Below are 22591 nucleotides of genomic sequence, written 5' to 3'. Positions count from 1 at the left end.
GCATGTTTTACTGTGTGAATTGCATCTCTCTGCAGTTACTGATATCATCTCTCTTTGGCTCAGCCCTTTTTACTCCTACATTAAATCATGCATCCTAAACAGACTAATTTATGCATTTTGAACATTTCTGATAAAGAATACTCTGGTCTCTTCTAACTTTCACCTGCTAGGCCCTCATTATGCAACTTGATATGAAATATGAGGCTCCACTGGGGTGGCAAGTTGATGGGTTGGGCCTGTCACGCCGTGCACGATAATGTGAACTGTGATAGTTTGCCAAGGCTCTGAAAGGAGTTCATGGAGTGAAAAATCACTTGAGATGAGAATTTGTCTGGTCCTCATGTATAGAAACATACTGGCCTAGAATATCGCAGAGGCTGCTCTCATTTAACAGGTGTTTAAAAGTGTCTAATTTGATGGGTGAGTCTATATGTGATCTAACCAGTGGTCCTTAAAGTACTGCTGCAGGCTGCCACCATAAAGGTAAGTTTGTTAAAAATACTTACTTGACTGTGAGGCTAGCTGGACCAGGAGTGCTTCTCCACATTAAAACTGTGGGCCATCGCTTCTCTCCGTCCCCTCCCCCCCCCCAACCTCTACATCAAACCCCCCCCATGATTTTTCGCAGTTTTCCACTATTATATAAGTAAAACCGTAAAAAATATTTTTGCTAAGCCCTTTTTTTTTTAAACACAGGGTCATGATTCAACTTGTGGACTTAGGAAATTCTTAAACCAGCCTGCGGCTGAGGACAGCGTCGTGGTCCAAGTGCTGAAGAGACAAGGGGCTGTTCCTTTTTTGAAAACTAATGTCCCTCAGACCATGCTAAGGTAATATACTGTTGAGCTGCTGTTAAAGGCTGCTCGATCTCTCGACAGCGAGAGGAAATCCATATTTTTAACACAAATTATGTTGTGAATGAAGTGGAGTAGTCAAAATCCTTTCTTGTGTATGTGAATATATCATATTTATAATATAGCAGATTAATAGCTAGAAAATAGACAACAATGGAGTTTGGCAGTGCTTAATGTATATACTTCAATGCAGGGACACCAGTGAATAAGGCAGGTGAGCTGAGGGTGCAGATAGGCATGTGGAGATATGATATGGAAACATGGCTGAAAGAAGGGCAGAAATGGCAGCTCAACATTCCTGGCTACAGGGTTTTCAGACTAGATGGAGGGGGATAAAAAAAGGAGGGGAAGTCGCAATATTGGTTAAAGAAACAATTACAGCTGAGATGTTCAAAAGTCATCAAATGAGACCATATGGGTTGAACTGAAGAACAAAAAAGGGGCAGTTACTCTGCTGGGAGTGTACTATAGATCATCAAATCATCGGAGGGAGATAGAGGAGCAAATATGTAGGCACATTTCTGAGAAGTTTGAAAACAATAGGACAGTAATAGTAGGGGATTTCAACTGCTCCAATATTAACTGGGATAGAATCAGTGTAAAAGGGATAGAGGGTGCAAAATTCTTAAACTGCATTCAGGAGAACTTTTTTAGGCAGTACATAACACACCCAACAAAAGAGGGGGTGGTTCTGAACTTAGTTTTAGGGAATAAAGTTGGGCAGGTGGAAGGGGTATTAGTGGGAGGGCATTTTGGTGCCAGTGATCATAAATTCAGTTTGATTTAGGGTAATGTAAAAGGACGAAGATAGATCAGGAGTAAAAGTACTCGATTTGGGAAAGCCAATTTTACTAAGCCGAGATGTGATTTAGCAAAAGTGGACTGGAAACCGCTACTTTAATGTAAATCAGTATCAGCATTCAAGGAGGAGATAGTGAGGGTTCAGAACAAATATATTCCCGCAAAGAAAAAGGGTGGGACTCTCAAATCTAGTCCAATGGATGTCAAGGGGCATACAGGGTAGGATAAGACAACAAAGGGAAGCTTATGTCAGATACCGAGAGCTAAATAGAGGACTATAGAAAGTGCAGGGGGGGTTTAAAAAGGAAATCAGGAAAGCAAAGAGAGGGCAAGTAAAATCAAGGAAAACCCAAAGATATTTTATAAATATATAAAGAGCAGCAGGATTACTAAAGAAAGAGTTGGGCCTATTCGAATCCAAAAAGGAAGCTTGTGTGTGGAGGTGAAGGACATGGGTATGGTTCTTAATGAATACTTTGTGCGTATCTTCACAAGAGAGGGCTAATGCAGAAGAGGAGGAGTGTGTAATATTAGGTGAGATAAACATCGTGAGAGAGGAAGCATTAAGTAAAGAATTTAGCATCTTTGAAAGTAGATAAATCGCCAGTCCTGGATGAAATGTATCCCAGGCTGTTAAGAGAAGCAAGGGAAGCTGTGACCATCATTTTCCAATCCTCTCTGGCTATGGGTACGGTGCCGGAGGACTGCTGATGTATCGTTTAAAAAGGGAGCAAGGGATTGACCGAGTAATTACAGGCCAGTTAGCCTAACCTCGGTGGTGGGCAAATTGTTGGAAAAATTTCTGAGTGACAGTATTAATTGTCATTTAGAAAGACATGGATTAATCGAGGGCAGCCAGCATGGATTTGTTAAGGGAAGCTCGTGTCTGACTAACTTGATTGAATTTTTTGAGGAGGTAATAGGAGGGTTGATGAGGGTAGTGCATTTAATGCAATGTACATGGATTTTAGCAAGGCTTTTGACAAGGTCTCACATGGCAGACTGATCAGAAAAGTAAAAGTCCATGGCATCCAAGTGTCAAGTTGGATCCAAAATTGTCTCAGTAGCAGGAAGCAAAGGGTAATGGTCCATGGATGTTTCCAGTGGGGTTCCGCAGGGCTCAGTCCTTGGTCCCTTACTTTTTGTGGTATACAATGATTTAGACTTTAATATAGGGGGGATGATTAAGAAGTTATCAGATGATACAAAAATTGGCTGTATGGTTGATAGTGAGGAAGAAAGCGGTAGACTGCAGGAAGATAACAATGGACTGGTAAGATGGGCAGAAAAGTGGCAAATGGAATTCAATCCGGAAAAGTGTGAGGTAATCCATTTGGGGAGGGCTAACAAGGCAAGGGTATTGGTGAGGCCACACCTGGAGTACTGCGTACAGTTTTGTTCTCCATATTTAGGGAAGAATATACTTGCATTGGAGGCTGTTCAGAGAACGATCACTAGGTTGATTCTGAAGATGAGGGGTTGACTTATAAGATAGGTTGGGCCTATACACATTGGCATTCAGAAGAATGAGATGTGATCTTATTGAAACTTATGATAATGAGGGGGCTCGACAAAGTGGATGCAGAGAGGATATTTCCACTCATAGGGGAAACTCAAACTGGGAGATGTAGTCTTAGAATAAGGGGCCACCCATTTAAAACCTGAATTGAGGAGAAATTTCTAATGGGGGTTGTAAATCTGTGGAATTCTCTGCCCCAGAGAGCTGTGGAGGCTGGGTCATTGAATATATTTAAGGCGGAGAGGTACAGATTTTTGAGCGATAATGTTTATAAGGAGCGGGCATGGAAGTGGAGCTGAGTCCATGATCAGATCAGCCATGATCTTATTAAATGGCAGAGCAGGCTCAAGGGGCTAAATGGTCTACTCCTGCTCCTATTTCTTATGTTCTTAAATCCGTGTTGAATCTGCCCAATCCTATTATTATTTTCTAAGTGCCCTGTTATCATGTCCTTTATAATAGATTCTAGCGTTTTCCTACGAATGATCTTGGGCTAACTGGTCTGTAGTTCCCCATTTTCTCTCTCCCTTCTGTCTTAAATAGCGGGGTTACATTGGTTCCCACAGATTGGAAGGTAGCTATTCTAGAATCTATGGAATTTTGGAAGATGACAACCAAGGCATCTATTATCTGTATAGCCACCTCTTTCAAAACCCTAGGATGTAGGCCAACAGGTCCACGGGATTTATCGGCTTTCAGTCCCATTAATTTCTCCAGTACTATTTTTTTAACTAATACTAATTTCTTTCAGTTCCTCATTCTCTCTAGACCCTTGGTTCTCCACTATTTCCGGGAGTTTTTTATATGTCGTCTTCCATGAAGACAGCACAAAGTATTTGTTTAATGTCTCTGCCATTTTCTTATTCCCCATTATAATTTCTCCTGTCTCCACCTGTAAGGGACCCACATTTACTTTTGCTAATCTTTTCCTTTTTACATACCTATAGAAGCTTTTACTGTCTGTTTTTATGTCTCTCGCTAGTTTACTCTCATTCTATTTTCCCTTTCTGTATAAATTTCTTGGTCCTCCTTTGCTGAATTCTAAAATCCTCCCAATGCTGGGGCTTACTGCTCTTTTTGGCAACATTATAAGCCTCTTCCTTTGATCGAATACTATCTTTAACTTCTCTTGTTAGCCACGGTTGGACCACTTTTTTCCTGTCGGGTTTTTGTAGCTTCAAGGAATGTATGTTGTAAATTATGTATTAATTCTTTAAATGCTAGCCATTTCTTGTTTACCATCATACCTTTTTAATGTCGTTTCCCAATCTACCTTAGCCAACTCGCCCCTCATACCTATGTAGTTTGCTTTGTTTAGATTTAAGACCTTGGTTTTGAATTTTACTAAATCACTTTCAAACTCAATATAAAATTCTATCATATTATGGTCACTCTTCCCTAAAGGTCTCTTTACTGCAAGGTTATTAATTAACCCTTTCTCATTGCACAATATTAGATCTAAAATAGCCTGTTCCCTAGTTGCTTCCTCAGCATACTGATTTAGAAAACCACCTTGTATACATTCCATGAATTCATCCTCTACAGTATTACTGCACATTTGGTTGCCCAGTCTATATGTAGATTAAAGTCCACCATGATTACCCTTGTTGCATGTTCCTCTAATTTCCTGATTTATACTGTGCCTACATTACCACTATTATTTGGGGGCCTATAAACAACTCCCACCAATGTTTTCTGCCCCTTGCTGTTTCTTAGCTCCACCCAAACTGGTTTTACTACTTGATTTTCCGAGCTAGGATCCTTTCTCTCTACTGTCTTTATCCCATTCTTTATTATCCGGGCTACCCCTCCTCCTTTTCCATTTTGCCTATCTCTTCTAAAAGTTCAGTATCCTGGAATATTTAGTTCCCAACCTTGGCCACCTTGCAACCACGTCTCTGTAATGGCTATTAGATCAAACCTATTAATTTCTATCGGCGCTATTAATTCATCTATTTTGTTGTGAATGCTTCACGCATTCAGATATGGTGCCTTTAGCTTTGACTTTTTTCTATTTTTCCCTGATGTCACCTTAGTTGGTGATGCCCTATTACCTTTGTTACTCTTTCTATCCCATCCTGATCCACTCTACTTATTTTTACCCAAAACTCTGTTCTGCTCCAGAGCCTTGACTATTTTTAAATTTACTCTTTCCTGAATCCTCCCACCCACCCTTCATTAGTTTAAATCCTTGTCTACTGCCCTAGTTATTCGATTCGCCAGGACACTGGTTCCAGCCAGGTTCAAGTGGAGCCCGTCTCAACAGAACATCTCACTCTTTCCCCAGTACTGGTGCCATGGATAACGTTTGAGAATGCCAGCATTTTGTATCCTTTCAGCCTTGCCACTGGCTAATGGCAGCCCATTCCCCTGCCAAGAATGGCCTGCACAGTCACCTCCAAGGGGGTGAAATGAGGCTAGGAATGGGAGATGTGCCTCTTGATTGGTGCAGCTTGTTAATAGTTGAGCGAGTGGGTCATGCATTGAGCTAGTGTGATACTAGTGGTGCAGTTGATAGGAGACGGTTTTTGAAAGTGCATTCACTGACCTTAACCAGTGGTCTGAGCTTATGAAGCTTTTTGAGGCACTGGAGCCAGTTGGTGGGGTCGAAACTGCTGGCAGTGACAGCCTCGGTGATGTACTCCCACATCCTTCTTTCTTGAGTGCCCCCTAGCCCTTATGGGTAGAGGGCCTGTTTTGCAGTGTTGATTCCCTTCACAAAGCTGGAGTGCTGCGTGCGAGATCCTGGTTGCCCCTTCCCTGGCTTGCTGAGCCATTTGTGTTGGGGCAGTTTTCCCATTTTTGATGTTCCGAAGGTAATTCAACTTTAAGAGCTCAATGCTCACATTTGGGACTTTTTAATGTTAAATATTTTTTAAAAGACAGAAATGGCTGAAACCTGCATTGTTTTACTTAATTTTAGTTTGTATTGCTTCAGTGTGCATGGCCCCTTTAATTCTCAGACCTCTTCATTACCCACAATTCCTTGTGGGCTCCACGGCCTCAATTCCAGAGGCTGTGGGAAGCTCCAACGCTGCTCCTGCTGAGGAACTTTGTCTCGAATACCTCCAAGAGCACCACCAGGATGGCATTGCATGGAAGGTGAGCGCTGCGCTAGCAATCTCCAAGCCCCCCCAGACCAATGTTGCCCTGTTAGCATTGTGGCCATTTTCAGCGGCCGTTAACTCTGCTGGCGAACATGAAATTCTACCCCAGGGAACATTTCTCTGCATCTAACTTGAGCTCTACCGGGCCTGGAATGTCTTGATTGGGACAGTGTGAAAGAACTGTGTCCTTGCTCCCTATGTTATTCCTGATCTGAGAATTCTTGATGCTGACATTGAGTGCCACAAATGGATGAATCTTCCATTTCTCAGTGAGATCAGTCAACTTGATGAACATAAACATTCATTCTCAATCTGTTATTTAATGCAAATTATTTTTTTACACATTAATCTCACCTATGTTGTTGGGGTATAAGTCAATCAGAGGCTCAATGCTTTCTTGGAGAGAGCCGTACGTGTGGGGAAATCCCCTCCATGCCCTGGTTATTGAATAAAATTGGCTCAACCTAGGAAGGGTCACTTGCCCACCACCTCAGCTGTGGTATGCTGACAGTTGTAGGAGTCCAAAATAAGGGAGAGGCAGAAAAATATAAAACAATTTGTGATTAAAAAAATAATGATTTATTCTTTGCCAAAGCTATGAGTGCTGTAACCCCATATTTGGGCAAACTCTCAACCCACTTGATAAGAAGCGGACGCCGGGCGGGTCATCTGGTGGCGAGGCTGCCCTGATCGCAGCTGGTGGCTCCATCCTTGGCATTGGAAGTGATATCGGTGGCAGCATCCGGGTGCCAGCTTCATTTTGTGGAATCTGTGGCTTCAAACCAACTGGAAAACGACTAAGGTAAAAAAAAAAATTAAGCCGTTATTTTTGCTTTTGACGAACCAAAATTTCACCCCCATTAATACGGGTGATTTTTTTCCAATAATCCTTGAGTCTTGGAAAATGTTGTCCTTTTGACTTTCTGGTCTTTGCAACATTTGTGGAAAATTCAAAACCAATATTTTTCTGTACACAAACTATAACCTTTATATTTCTCAGTAATGAATTGTAGTTTTGCGTCCTAATTCCTTTCCTATCAGATTTCTAATTTGGAAAACCGGGTTCTGCTTAATTGTATAATGTAAATCATAAAAATGTGACTACTATTCTGACTTGCTTTCAATTGTTCACAGTATGGGGACGATTTGTATTTTTTAGGCGATTTAATCTTGCAGTGAAGGCATCAAAATGTTTTTAAAATGAAGCATCATGGCATGCTGTGATGGTGTTGTGATACAAATAGCGCTACAGTTACTTAAATTTGTTAATTGTTACTTTGTTTGAAAATAAAGATGAACAAAAAGCTTATCAAATGTTTTCCCAAGATCCCTTTAAATTTAATAGTGGTATTTTCTCCCTTTCATTGCGAGAGGGATGGAGTACAAAAGCAGGGAGGTCCTGCTGCAACTGTATAGGGTATTGGTAAGGCCGCACCTGGAGTACTGCGTGCAGTTTTGGTCACCTTACTTAAGGAAGGATATACTAGCCTTGGAGGGGGTACAGAGACGATTCACTAGGCTGATTCCGGAGATGAGGGGGTTACCTTATGATGATAGATTGAGTAGACTGGGTCTTTACTCGTTGGAGTTCAGAAGGATGAGGGGTGATCTTATAGAAACATTTAAAATCATGAAAGGGATAGACAAGATAGAGGCAGAGAGGTTGTTTCCACTGGTAGGGCAGACTAGAACTAGGGGGTACAGCCTCAAAATACGGGGGAACCAATTTAAAACCGAGTTGAGAAGGAATTTCTTCTCCCAGAGGGTTGTGAATCTGTGGAATTCTCTGCCCAAGGAAGCAGTTGAGGCTAGCTCATTGAATGTATTCAAGTCACAGATAGATAGATTTTTAACCAATAAGGGAATTAAGGGTTACGGGGAGAGGGTGGGTAAGTGGAGCTGAGTCCACGGCCAGATCAGCCATGATCTTATTGAATGGCGGAGCAGGCTCGAGGGGCTAGATGGCCTACACCTGTTCCTAATTCTTATGTTCTTATGTTCTATGCTCATGGCCCTCGTGTACCATCCCAGCTCGAGAGTGGGGTTCACCTAGTTCTAGGCCTCTATCGGTTCTGCTCTGAAGGTGACCATGAAGACATGCAAGAAAAGCCCAAGTTGAGTTTTCCCTCCCGAAAGGACATGCCTGATATCTATTTAGTACTTCTTTGTGGCTGGAAACAGGACCGAGCTTATGGAGAATGGTGCACAAGTCCACATTTCAGCACTCCAACAGGGAATATGCTGGGAGCCAAGGCCCCAATGTGCATTACAGCTTTGTGCCTCTTGTGCATGGCTGTGGGTGGAGAAGGGCCTTCTCTGTTGATGTCTGTTTTCATATTTGTTGAATCCATAATACACCGTGAACACTAAAGAAAACACAATTTTTTTTTATCCATTGAAAAGATCTTTGGCGGCAATGTAGGCATAATTTTTCCAATGTATAGGGATAACAGAGGCTGTAATATTTTACAAGACAGTAATAGAAAGAAATATAGCACCTTTCATGACCTCCGGAAGTCCCAAAGCGCTTTACAGCCAATGATGTGCTTTTGGAGTGTAGTCATTGTTGTAATGTAGGCAACGCGGCGGCCAATTTTCACACAAGCCAGCTCCTGCGAACAGCAATGTGATGATGACCAGATAATCTGTTTTTTTGTTAATTAATTGAGGGATAGATATTGGCTGGGAAAAGCGACCCTGCTCTTCTTTGAAATAGTGACATGGGAACTTTTACGTCCACTTGAGAGAGCAGACAGTGCCTCGGTTTAACATCTCACCTGAAGGATGCCACCTCCCACAGTGCAACACTCTCTTGGCACTGGAGTGTCAGCCTAAATTTTTTTTGTGCTCAAGTCCCTAGAGTTGGACTTGAATCCACAACGTTCTGACTCCGAGTTGAGAGTGCTACCCAGAGAGCCACAGCTGACTAGTACATTTGGGGTGGAGAAGGTCACATGACAATTTTTATAGTTTCTCTCTGAATAATTACATTCTTGAAACACAGCTAGCCAAATTATTCTTCACAATATAAATGGACTTTATAGAATATCTTTAATCTGCTACAAGGGAACAGAATGGCCTACCTGTGATTCTGTAGATACACTGGAGGCACGTTCCATGCAGTGGGGAGGGGATGCTTTGCGTTTGGGAAACCTGAAAGAGCATGTTTCCCGAACATCCTGCAGTTGAAAACAGTGGGTCTCTTTACGCTCTCTTCTCTTGGTTTCTCACCCACAGCCAGCCTGATTGTCAGGCGTGGAAGCCTACAGCACAAGGCCACAGCTGAGCTGGGCTGGGAGCAGGTAGGTCTAGTGGGCTGGGGAAGTGGATGCGTTTCGATTGCATGGATAGGGTAGATGTTGGTCGGGGTGGGGGAAGCATACAGATTGTAGGGAGGTGGAGGGGGTCTTTACTGAGTAGCTTGTTGGCCCTGGAGGAAGCACTCCTGCTCCTCCTGGCCCACAAGTCGTGCTCTTAAGCCACTTACCTGATGGATTCAGCCCTTCTCAGCTCCTTACACCTGCCGGGTTTTCTGAGGCCTGGGAAACCCAGCGGATATGAGTTTAAAAATAGAATGACTGTTATAATGAAGACAGACAGTTTAATTATAATATTGAAATGACCAGCCCACCACCTGCAATCGGATTGGTCGCCCGCTTCTCTTCCTGCCTCCATTGAAACCGGAAATGGGCGGATTTGAGACATGTTGGGTTCTTGTTTCAGATTTTTTGAATTTTAATGTCTGACCTGACACCAACCCACCCGTTTCTGGGGGCTCCGATTCAACCCAGTGGTTCAGTTAGTGAAGGATGCTCCAGGAATTCTGTTTTTAGGTTTGTGTGCACGTGTTTGCTTTGAAATTAAATTATACCCCCTCAAATGAACCATTAGATAATGTTTATGAAGAGGAATCTGGTTCTTTTAATAACAGTTTTGTCAATATGTTATACAGCATTAAAGGAGCGAGAACATCCGTTCCTGGACAGAGAGCTGGTGAGTTTTGTCAATGTTTTTCCCCTAAGTAAGAATGTTATCCTAATAAAAGAAAATGGTCATTGGGCCTAACAAGCCCATCTAACGCACTTACCAAATGCACCCGTCACGGAAACAATGGGCCGAATGGCCACCTTCTGTTTCGTAATTTTCTATGAATGTGGTGCATCTTGCCATGTCCCACAATTTGTTCCCTCAACAATAACACATCTAATTGCTCTTGAATATTTTTAGACTGTTATGTTTGTGGCTTTCCCTGGTAACTTATTCTAGATCTTGATTACACTTTGTTCCAAAATTCCAACTGACCTTCAATTTGTTTCCTTTATTTTGCCTGATATTTGAATCTTTCATCATTGTCAACAATTTGCCTGAAACCACTTTAATTCCCATTTGTTCTTTCTGCTGGATCATTTCAAAGTTTAATTCTTTCCAAAAAGAACAAGGACAACTTGCTTAACCTTTCATCATCATTTTGATTCAAGATACCTGAAATCATCTCTTGCTTGTCTCTGTACTCACTCAAGGATTATAATATCCTATCCATGAATAGCTAACCAGAACTGCACACAGTATTCTGAGCATTTTAAACAGCTATAACCTAGCATCTTTTTAATTGTATGTTATCTTGCTACCAATAAATGCCAATACTTTATTTGCCTTTGTTATGTCTTTAGATGCTCTGATAATGACTCCACGAGGCAAAGTATTGCACTTGAACTGTAGTGACCTTAGTCCGTTTAATATAACTCCAGAGTGAGGATACCACATGGTGGACTCCCTTTTATACCTGGGTACCTGTGGTGTACAGGGGTGGTTCTGGGCCTCCACCAGTTGCACCCTCTGGTGGTGCCAGCATAGTGTATACAGTGTGAACCTTGTTGATGTTACCTCCGGTAAACAAATCTCCATCTTATGCAACTATACAGTGACTACACAGAGTGTATATCTATAGTGTACATATATAACAGCCTTTTACTTTAACATTGTACCATGGCCTCACATGTCTGTTAAGAGAAGTTGCTGGGGTAAAGCTTCCTCTACCTCTGACTTTAACCAAATTCTTAGACAAGCATCACCTATTAAACTAGTGTCTATATCTCAAACTTGGCATCCTTGAGTGGGATGGACAACTTAGTGCCAAATTTTGGACAGTGTTGTACAGCTCCATGCATATTTCCTAGTTTCCTCTCCAGGCCAATATCTTGAAATAAGCAGGAGTAGGCCATACGGCCCCTTGAGCCTGCTCCACCATTTGAGAAAATCATGGCTAATCTTCAACCTCAACTCCACTTTCCTACCCTATCCCCAAATCCCTTAATTCCTCAAGTCCAAAAATCTATCTATCTCAGCCTTAAATATACTCAACGACTGAGCATCCACAACATTTTGGGGCCGAGAATTCCAAAGATCCACAAGCCTCGAAGTGAAGAATTTCCTCTTCATGTCAGTCTTAAAAGGCTGGCCCCCTATCCTGAGACTACGCCCCCTAGTTCTAGACACTCCAGCCAGGGGCAACAACCTCTAAGCATCTACCCTGTCGATTCCCCTCAGAATCTTGTATGTTTTAATGAGATCACTCTCATTCTTTTAAACTCCAGAGAGCATAGGCCCAATCTACTCGCTCTCTCTTCATAGGTCAACCCTCATCTCGGGGATCAATCTAGTGAACCTTTGTTGCATCACCTCTAAGCCAAGTATATCCTTCCTTTAAATAATGAGACCAAAACTGTGTACAGTACTCCTGGTGTGGTCTCACCAGAGCCCTGTGCACTTGACTTTGTGTATCCTCTGGTGTGCATCCAGGTGTCCTGGGCTGTGCTGCTTTTGGGGTCTCAATGAAAACTACTCAGGAAGCAGAGCAATCCCAATGTGCATTCTCACAACAGGGAACAGAATGATTTCAGAGCAATAGGGAGGATTGGGTAGCCTTGCTGTGATTGCATGTCGTAGGTCTCTCTTGTTGAGGCAGCAACGTTGGGAGGCCAGCTGACTCATTGTAAAAGCACAGCAGGCAAGAGAAGAAAATGATCTCTTTCACACAAATTGATGAAGCACTTAAGGTGCCCAAGAGTAGTTCTGGGTGCCTGGAACTAGTAATGTTTATATGAAGAATTTTTTTTCTGAGCAAGCCCATTTTCCATGTTCGTTAACTGACTCTAGAACTGGTTAATAAAAGGGACAATTTTTTTCCAAATCACCTGGAGGAGGAAGATTTCCTCTGTAAATTATGTGTAACAAAATCATAGAATTGTTCTTGGAGTGGGATACCAATTTTGTTACAGGTTATTTTATGAAACACTGACAATGCTACAACACAATGTAAGAAGCTATTTTTAGAAAATGAATGCCAGCAGTTAGACATAGAATCATAGAATAGTGCAACAGAGATATTCGAGCTTCCTCACTATCGCAGAATACACACTAGAAACCGCTATGTTAAGCGATATGCCCATTTATTATGAATGGGTTCAAAATCTAGTTTACAGTCCCATTGAAATTGTTAGAAAGGGACAATCTACATAGAGTCGTAGCATAGAATCATACAACACAGAAGGAGGCCATTCTGTCCAGCGTGCCTGTGCCAGCTTGTACCTGTGCATGTGCTCCGATTATATTTCTCTTGAGAATAGTGAATGTTTGTTTTATGAAGTCCCAATTTGCTCCTCCTCTAAGTCAGCTCTGGTACAGCCATTTCTCTTCTAACATTTCAGCCAATGAAAACCCAGTTTTTGGGCTAAATTGCTTCCATGTCCAAAAATGATGAGTAGACACCAGAAGGAAGAGTAAAGAACGCAAATAAAACATTATTGGGTAGGAAAAATGGAAAATGAATAAAGAAATAGAGATGGAAAGAAAGAAAAAAGGCACCCAGAGGGGAGCATGGTATTGGGAAAGAGTAGGTTGGTTCCTGTTCATTTTAGACTTTATTTTAATAAAATAGAATGTCTCCAATACTATAAAACTTTCATTTTTATTTTCTACGTTGGAGGACAAAACATGTCTTAAAACACATGTCCTAAAATGTTAGTCTCCCTCTAGAACTGGTAGATTACCTGTGCACTCTGGACCTATGTATAGGTCCAATCAGTGACACGACACAACTCCAGATGTTATTGAGTAACGCAATCTTCATTTGTCTTCTAGTTGAGGCGGCAGTCGGCCCACTAGCCAGAGATGTGGATAGCTTGGCATTGTGCATGAAAGCTCTGTTATGTGAAGACATGTTCCAGGCGGATCCCACAGTGCCGCCTGTTCCCTTCAATGATAAGGTATTGTGTGAAGTGAACTATATTTTTATCTTATACTTTGTATCTCCCTCCCGCCGCCCACGCCCCCCACCCTTCATGTGGGATTTCCAAAGGTGATTCCTGCAGCAGAGGAGGAGGATTATTGTGGTGGGCTTGTTCCTGCTTTCCTCCTCCCAATAATTATATTGGACCGGATTTTGCAGTAGCAATAAGACTGAGGCTATGTGCACTCACCATTATTAGGGAGTAATTTGGTCTGCATATGTGCAGTCAAACGCAGAAATCGGGAAGTTGCTGTCTGATTTGCCCTGCTCCTCCACAAGCTTTGCTACATGGTTATCTTGTCGAGAAATTCGGCATTCAAGCACATGAAGGGCGTGAAGTTGTGATACTGACCCACTAGATGCCAATAAACTCATGAGAAAAAGTTAGGGCTTGTCCATTCAAGTATAAATGAATTTTTAACGGCGTGGTAAGCAATGTTTGCACTAATTTTTATTTGTACTGAACGGGCCACGAACTCCTGAGTGCGACTTTTTTGTCCATGAGCAAACTTTACAACAACAAATGCAACAAAAACCACTTAAAGCATATATACAGTAATGCCATCTCACCTTCTCAAAAATCATGAGATAAACGCTTAATCACAATCAGTTGCTACTTAGTTTTCGGTATATAAACCCCATTAGTGGCTTTATGTCAAAGAAATCATAGAAAATAGGAGCAGTAGTAGGCCATTAGGCCCTTTGAGTCTGCACCGTCATTCAATATGATCATGGCTGATCTATCTCAACACCATATTCCCGCTTTTTCCCCATACCCCTTGATGTCTTTTGTTTCTAGAAATCTATCTATCTCCCTCTTAAATATATTCAGTGAATTGGCCTCCACAGCCTTCTGTGGTATTCCACAGGTTCACCACCCTCTGAGTGAAAATATTTCTCCTCATCTCAGTCTGAAATTTCCTACCCCGTATCCTGAGACTGTGACCCCTTGTTCTAGACTTCCCAGCCAGGGGAAACATCCTCCCCGCATCCAATCTATCCAACCCAGTCAGAATTTTATACGTTTCAATGAGATCCCCTCTAATTCTTCTAAACTCTAGTGAATACAGGCCTAGTCGACCCAATCTCTCCTCACACGACAGTCCTGCCATCCCAGGAATCAGTCTGGTGAACCTTTGCTGCACTCTCTCTATGGCAAGTATATCCTTTCTTAGGTAAGGAGACCAAAACTGCACACAATACTCCAGGTGGGGTCTCACCAAGGCCCTGTATAACTGTAGTAAGACATCCTTGCTCCTGTACTCAAATCCTCTTGCAATGAAGGCCAACCTACCATTTGCCTTCTTCACTGCTTGCTGCACCTGCATGTTTGCTTTCAGTGACTGGTGTACAAGGACACCCAGATCACTCTTGTACATCGACACATCTCAAGCCATCACCATTTAAATAATACTTTGTCCTTATGTTTTTCCAACCCAAAGTGGATAACTTCACATTCATCAATGTTATACTGCATCTGCCATGTGTTTGCCCGTTCACTCAACCTATCTAAATCGCCTTGTGGCGTCTTTGCATCCTCCTCACAATTCACAATCCCACCTAGTTGTGTGTGTGTGTGTGTGTGTGTGTGTATATATATGTATCTCTGTGGTACCCCACAAGTCACTGCCCACCACCCCGAAAAAGATCCGTTTATTCCTACTCTCTGTTTCCTGTCAGTTAACCAATTTTCAATCCATGCCAATACATTATCCCCAATCCTATGTGCTTTAATTTTGCACACTGAGCTCTAACAAGTCATTGTTCTAACATAAACTATATTACTGCATCTGAAATGCTTTATAAAAATCTTTGAGAATCCTACCAGTTATTCACCACGCTGCCATGCATCTCGATTTTAAGGTTGCGAAGACTTGGGATGACATCTACTGGAGTGCTGCGCATTTCACAATTTCCACTCGCTGTTCGGAAGGTTTCAGTTCGTAGCAGGCCGGACCATTTGTTTTTCGAATACAGCAGATAAAACTTGGCTGCTCTCTGTGGGTCAGAAAGTGATTCCACTAGTTCACGATTATTTGTTTTTCATCCTCAGATTGTGTCACAGATGGAAATCATGTTAATAGATTAATAATTGTATCTTCATCATCATCATCCAGTTTTTAGCTGGATGCAGCAGTCCCATCACCTAAAGAATTTCTGTTACTGAAAAAATTACCAATAGTTTCTGGACAGCTGCAGAATAAAACGTTCTGACTCCAGCACATTCTGCTGGTGAATTACCGCTATCCTGGAAGCAGTCTTGATGCCTTCCTCCTGCACCAATCCGCTATGCCAGCAATCTTCTAGTCACCATGTTGAACTGAGGGTGACTGTTCGCGACAAAGGCTACCTGCTCTACACCTGGTCAATGACTCCCCTTTGCAACCCCACCACTTGTGGCACTCGAGCAATGGTTTCGCAGCCTTGACCGCTCGGGAGGAGCCCTCCAATAAAGGCTGGAACGGGTGTCCCAATTCATGATGGTCTGCTGCATTCTCCACATCTTGGCCATCATGAGGATGCAGCCCTTGCCACATGGGTTCTGTGGCCACCTCAAGGAGGATGAGAAGGAAGAGGGAAGGCAGCCTGCATATTCACGTTCTGGTTGGGCAGTCCATGAACGCCTCATCTGACTCTTGTTCCCCTGGATTAAATCACAGATCCCCATCTTACCATCCCTTGCCATGGAACATTACAGCGTCCTCTTGGCCACAATGATGACAAGAAAGCCATCACAAAACAAACATTCCATACCACATTTATAAATCGCTCAATCCAATTCTACATAACAAAATCAACTAATCGTCCTTGTGCATTCCCTTAATGCCTGTCTTCCTTGTCATTTTACCTGTCCTCCTACTCCTACACAGTGCTACCCCAGTGGCTGCAGCTTGGCAACAGGACGATCTTGTGCAGCTCTTGGCCTAGAATCCCCAGCTGTGGACTGCATGACCTTGGTATGGGCGGCAGCAGGCTGGGCTGGCTGGCGGGCAACAGTAAGGGCACTGGTGGAGTAGCAGTGGTGACACTATGAATGCTGTCATCCTGAGAGGAGCAAAGGCAGCAGATCTTCCATCCTGGTTGGATCCACAAGTTCTCTGATGGAGTTGCTCATCACTTCCATCCTAGAAATCATGGACTCCAAGCTCTGTGCATGGTTGGAGCCGGACACCTCCATGCTCCTTGACGGTGACAGCTGGCTCTCTGGCAGGCCTACCAATGCCCCAAGCAACTCTGTGGGCATGCCCATCACCCTTCTTCTGAAGGCCGCTCCATCGAAGTCCTCATTTGCGGCAGAACCCGTGTGCGACCTTGGCCTCTGGGGAGCTGGCACCTGTGCTACCCTCTTGTCCTGCAGGCTGCATGCCCAGTGACTCACTACATCCAGACCCCACTACCCTCTAAAGTACGAGCAGTGCCAGTTTCTAAGCTGGTGTCGGTGAGTGTCAGATGCCGTGACGTTGTCTCTTCTTCTCCATCACTCTCCTCTTACTCTTCCTGCATTGTCTGGGAAGCTTGGAGTTCTTGGGTATCTGAAAGGAGAAAGGCACAAGAGTCGGATTGTAAGGGGAGGTAGGGAAAACAAGATATGCATGCTTATACCATCAGCAGCTTGTAAGTGAGAACTGATTGTGGGATGGGGGGGGAGTGGAATGTGAGCAGGAGGATTAGGTATGAGCATCTTCAATGGTTTCCGCCTTGTTGATCATCACTGCTTTAGTGATGGCCTCTCCAATAATGTCAAGCATGGTCTGCTCCAGCTGGGTCCGGATGTGCAGGCTTGTTCACCCCCTGCCAGTTAGCTGCTGTGAGGTCATTAAACTTCTTTCAGTACTGGATCCAGGCCCTTGGAGCAAGACTACTGGCAGTGACCGTTTCAGCTATCTGCTCCCACTGCCTTCATGGTTCTGGAGGGCCTCCTTGCCCCCTATGTGTAGAGGACCTGTCTCCTACGTTCTACCCCCTGCACCAAGGCCTCAAGTGCTGCATTGGCGATCCTAGGTGCCCTGTTGAGCCATAACTGAGCGACAGTTCCCTTGACGACCAGTTCAGTGAGCTGCTGAATGCAGAATGCACCTCCCTTTTAAGAGTTGCAGACTGCGTTTATAAAAAAAAAAAGTGGAGGCTAGCTTTAAATAGAACTCGCCTTGCACGAACTTGGGCCCCTTGCCGAGTGCTCAGCCACTCGGCAGCACTCTCGGCTCTGGGCTGCACGCTACAATAATGAAAATTAGCAGGCAGCACAAATGCCACGTGCAGCCTGCATTACTTTAAACGGCACAGGCTGATCACTCATCATCCACATGCCCGTTTTCGGGCCTAATCGTGCCTCAGTAAGAATTCTTGAATCTGATTGAAGCGACATAGTTGCTTGCTCTGCCTTCACCGCTCCCAGAACCCTTGTAGAAGATGCCGCACTGCTTTTACCGCAGATAACCACAAATCGTTGCATGAAAGTCAACAGAAATTCTGTGGGCAAGTGTAAGCAGAGTTTGCCGCTGTCCGCAAATTCCGGGCCAATAAGTTGTTCAAGGTGAGTGATGTCAGTGTTCATCATTTAACGTCTTTTGACTTTTTTTTTCCACAGCATCAAACATTTCCAGATTGGATAAATTATCTGTTCGATATAAGGGGACTTTTTTGAATTTGCAGTCTCAACATGGAGCTTCATGCACTCGAACATTTATTCGGATTTCAGACATGTACTCCCCACGATTTCATGTACATTTTTTTTTAATGGGCAGAAAATCATGGGAAGTGCACACCTTCATTCCTGATACATGCTCCCAGTTTAAAATTACTCTTGTAGAGTGAACTTTCCATTATACTGCTCCAGTGAAATCATCTTCATCACCACCTTACAAAAGCATCCTTTCGTGTATCGCTAGACATTTCCATTTCCCTGAAGGCCGTTCTTGTGCATTCACTGACTGGGTTACTAATGAGAGCTGAATTATGGGTGGTTTTGTGCTGTCATGTAATTGCGCTCATTAGGGACTGGCTTGAGTCTACCCCAGACTCATTTCAATTTCTTTGCCAGTATATGCAGGAAGCTTACATTTGCTAACAAAAGAAAACAACATTCCATTGATTTAGTTTGGATTTCAGAGTTGAAAGTTGTTTTCTGGTATTTCACCCAATATCTGGGCTGGTGCGCTATACATTTGTGCTGAATTCTAATTCCAATAATTTTTGTAGAAATTTGATTTTTAGATGACTGCTTCAGTGATGTAATTAGACAAAATTGCATTTCAAAAAATAAACCATTGTGATCTCTCTTCCCTCCTTCCTCTGGAATAAGTGTTGGAACTAATTTTATTTACATGTCTGCTTCAGAAAATTTACCTTTTTTACGTTCCTCTATAGATGGAGTTCCTTTTAGTCATGAACATTGAGGAGGACTGAAAAGACTTCAGAATGACATAAATAAGTTTACAAAGTCAACATACAGGTGGCAAATGCAATTTAATGGAGATAAGTGTAAATTAATAATAGTAATAAAAAAAACAAGAAATGGGTATATACATTTCATGGAAAAATACTGAAGGGTGTGAATTAACAGAGAAGTCAAGGAATTTGAATACACAATTCACAAAGTGTGAGTGCAGGTAAATAGGGCTATTAAAAATTACCAGCAGAAATATAGATTTTGTAAATAAGGATATAGTGTGCAAGAGTAAAGAAGTAATGGTGAATAATACAAAACATTGGTTGGGCCACAGTTATACCATGTACAATTTGGGCAAGCCATTATAGAAAGGGCATTAAAGATGTACAGCGTAGATTATTTGACTGATAACACTGCTGTGAAGCACCTTGAGATGTTTTACTACATTAAATGTGCTACATAAATGCAAGTTGTTGTTGTAGTAGATTCACCAGGTTGACTGCAGGGATGATAAACTATAGGGAGTTAGTGATGAGGGGTCATGAATTTAAAATGGTCACTAAGAGAATGAGCTTCGGAGAAGTTTCTTCAGCCGGAGTGTTGTTGAAACATGAAATGGTATTGGTTAAGGCAGAGACCATTGCATATTCTCTCACTTCTGGGCCTGTCTACACCATTCCTGACAATGGACAATCCACCCATCCCCAGACTACTGTCAGCGGGAGATGTTTCTTTCATTCTTTCTATCTCTCCTTCCTCAGAATCCAGATTCATCAACCCATTTCGGACATTATATTGCAACAGCCTGCTCAGCTCAAGGCTGCTCTGCTCAGTATATAATTTTCACTCGGCTCATTTGATCTGTTTACTTTCATTGTAGGTGTTTTCCAGCTCTACACCGCTGAGGATAGGTTATTATGAGAGTGATGGGTATTGGATCCCCAGTGCCAGCATGAAGCGTGCAGTTATGGAAACGAAACAGCTGCTGGAGGAGGCTGGCCACACGGTGGGTTTGGAGATGTATAGCAGAGGCTAGTCTAAGGAAACGGGCACAACAATGTTATTATGGTAAACGAAAACAAATCTTTGATGATTCTACCTTACAAGAAGTGTATTTTAGAATCATAGAATAATACAGCACAGAAGGAGGCCCATCGAGTCTGCACCGGCTATTTCAAGAAGCAATCCAGTTCATAAGAACACAACATAAGAATTGGGAGCAGAAGGCCATGCAGCCCCTCGAGCCTACTCCACCATTCCATAAGATCATGACTGATTTCTGACCTCAACACTTTCTGGCCCAATCCTCCACCTCGATGCCCCTAGAGTCCAGAAATCTATCTATCTCGGCCTTGGATATACTCAACGACTCAGCATCCACAGGCCCTTGGGGTAGAGAATTCCAAAGATTCACAACCCTCTGAGTGAAGAAATTCCTCCTCACCTCAGTCTTAAATGACCGACCCTTCATCCTGAGATTATGCCCCCTAGCCTCGCCAGCCAAGGGAAACAACCTCCCAGCATCTATCCTGTCAATCCCAGCATCTACCCTGTCAATCCCCCTCCGAATCTTATGTTTCAATGAGATCACCTCCCATTCATCTAAACTCCAGAGAGTATAGACCCAATCTATTCAATCTCTCCTCATAGGACAACCCTCTTATCCCAGGTATCGATCCAGTGAATCTTTGTTGTACCGCCTCTAAGCTATACATATTCTTTCTCGGATAAGGAGATCAAAACTGTGCACAGCACTCCAGGTGTGGTCCCACTAGAGCCCTGTACAATGGTAGCAAGACTTTCTTACTCTTCTACTGCAATAAAAGCCAACATGCCATTTGCCTTCCTAATTGCTTGCTGTACCAGCCTGCTAACTTTCTGTACAAGGACACCTAAATTTCTCTGAACACCAACATTGTTCGTCCCCCTCCCCTGCTCTTTCCCCATGTCCCTATAATTGTTTCTCCATGAAGTATTTATCCAATTTTGTCTCGTTCTTGACTGAAAATACCCCTTTATCTGTTTTTATTGAGTGCTACTTTTTATGATTCTAGTTTTTTTAAATTGCACCTTTTCAGTGGTTTATTGAGGTAAAATATTCAGTATCCTAGCATTCTGAACTAGTTGGTGGTGGTCTGTAGAGAAACCCACCTTTTGACTTGGACTTTCTTTTCATTGAGAGTACCTGTTCTTCATGCAATGTTTTCTGGGAAGACTGGTGTGTAACTATTATTTTAAAAAACTTCCATGGTTCTTCAGTGATCTAGTGGATAAGGTTCTATCACTAAGTAATATATGCTAGAAAGACACCTGGCCTGTGCTGATCTGGTTACCACAATTGGCATCATTGCTTGTAGACCAGGGAAGGATTAAAAACAAGCTCCGGGTCCCCATTCTTTGATTACTATCTATGATTGTGCTCAAGTCAGGTAGCTTGCTGTCATGGTGTCAACACTTGCACATGAAAATTGATCACTTGGATGAGGTACCAGAAGGCTACCAGTCTGCATCGAAACATATCCCTGCAGGAAGCAGTGCCTTAAAGAAATAAAGGGAAACAATTGGCAAAAATAATTCCTAAGTTTGTCTAGAATATAAATCTGTCTTGTTTCAGTCAAATCTCAATAATAATTTTCCATAAACTAGCTACAGAACATATATTGACCAATGAGGGAATCTATCCAATAATGCATTGCATGAAGAAGCAATAGTGATGAAAAGTTCAGTGGTGCAAGCTGGGTTTCAACATGGCAGCACAAGGTTAAGAATATCTGGTTCAAAATACTCTCTAAATAAACTGCTAAAAAGATGACTTATTTCTAAACGGGGGATGTGGACAGCCACTTGTTACAGCTCTGAAATATGAGTGCATAAGTGTGTGAGAATCCTGATATAGCTGCTTGTTAGTAAAACAAGCTACAGGCATTACCATAAAATCATAGCTGACCTGCCTATCAGATTTCTGTTCTTTAATATGAGGAATAGCAATAAATAAGAGTCAAAATGCGTTCATAACCATCAGTTTATAACCTATTGGAATCCTTTGAGGATGCACCAAAATTGGTGGCTACAGGTGAGCAGATTGATGCAATGCAGATCATAAATCTGACCAACCTAACTTTTAGGGGAGTACCTTGGATAAACTGTGCTTAAGCCTTGTCCTTCTTGGAGCCAAAAAGGTCAGTATTTTTAAATGTTTTACAAGTATTTTATTTCAATTTGTGACCAAGTCCTTGCACAGACCGTGCAGGGTGAATCCATGTGCTGCTCATGTCTGGCTGCAAGTGAAGCAGGAGAGGATTCGGGAGCATATTCAGTTTTCATTTAGAAGAACCATGTAGCCCAGTTCAGAGAGAGAGTCCACATCACATCTAGTCAAGACAAGGGGGGAGAAATTTGCATTGTTTGAGCCTCCCGTTTGCACCCCCGGGGGCGCAAACGACTTCTCGCCTGGTGAGCGGGGCCGCCACCGACTCCCGTGAAATTCCATGGGAGTTAGCGGAGGTGCTAACTGGTAGCGCCCGGGCTGCTGTGTCGGCGATGATGACGTCATCACCGTTTTCACCCCGGAACGAAAATTCAGTAACTCCCCGTGGGGCTGCAGCGGACAATGTCTGCACCAGCCGCGCGGAT

General features: G+C 42.8%; 1 protein-coding gene across 1 annotated transcript in view; it reads left to right on the top strand.

The window, feature by feature from the left end:
- faah (fatty acid amide hydrolase) overlaps positions 1-22591 on the top strand; it is a 63441-nt gene that overhangs the window by 11588 nt on the left and 29262 nt on the right. The window contains exons 4-8 of the mRNA XM_070886053.1: positions 697-830; positions 6877-7083; positions 10234-10274; positions 13422-13546; positions 19839-19964. Of these exons, the coding sequence (XP_070742154.1) occupies positions 697-830; positions 6877-7083; positions 10234-10274; positions 13422-13546; positions 19839-19964 (633 nt within the window). The remainder of the gene's footprint in view (positions 1-696; positions 831-6876; positions 7084-10233; positions 10275-13421; positions 13547-19838; positions 19965-22591) is intronic.

Source organism: Pristiophorus japonicus, chromosome 8, assembly GCF_044704955.1.
Source record: "Pristiophorus japonicus isolate sPriJap1 chromosome 8, sPriJap1.hap1, whole genome shotgun sequence".
Taxonomy (NCBI): Eukaryota; Metazoa; Chordata; class Chondrichthyes; family Pristiophoridae; genus Pristiophorus; species Pristiophorus japonicus.
The sequence above is the reverse complement of the archived record's forward strand: the minus strand, read 5'-3'. Positions and strand labels throughout refer to the sequence as shown.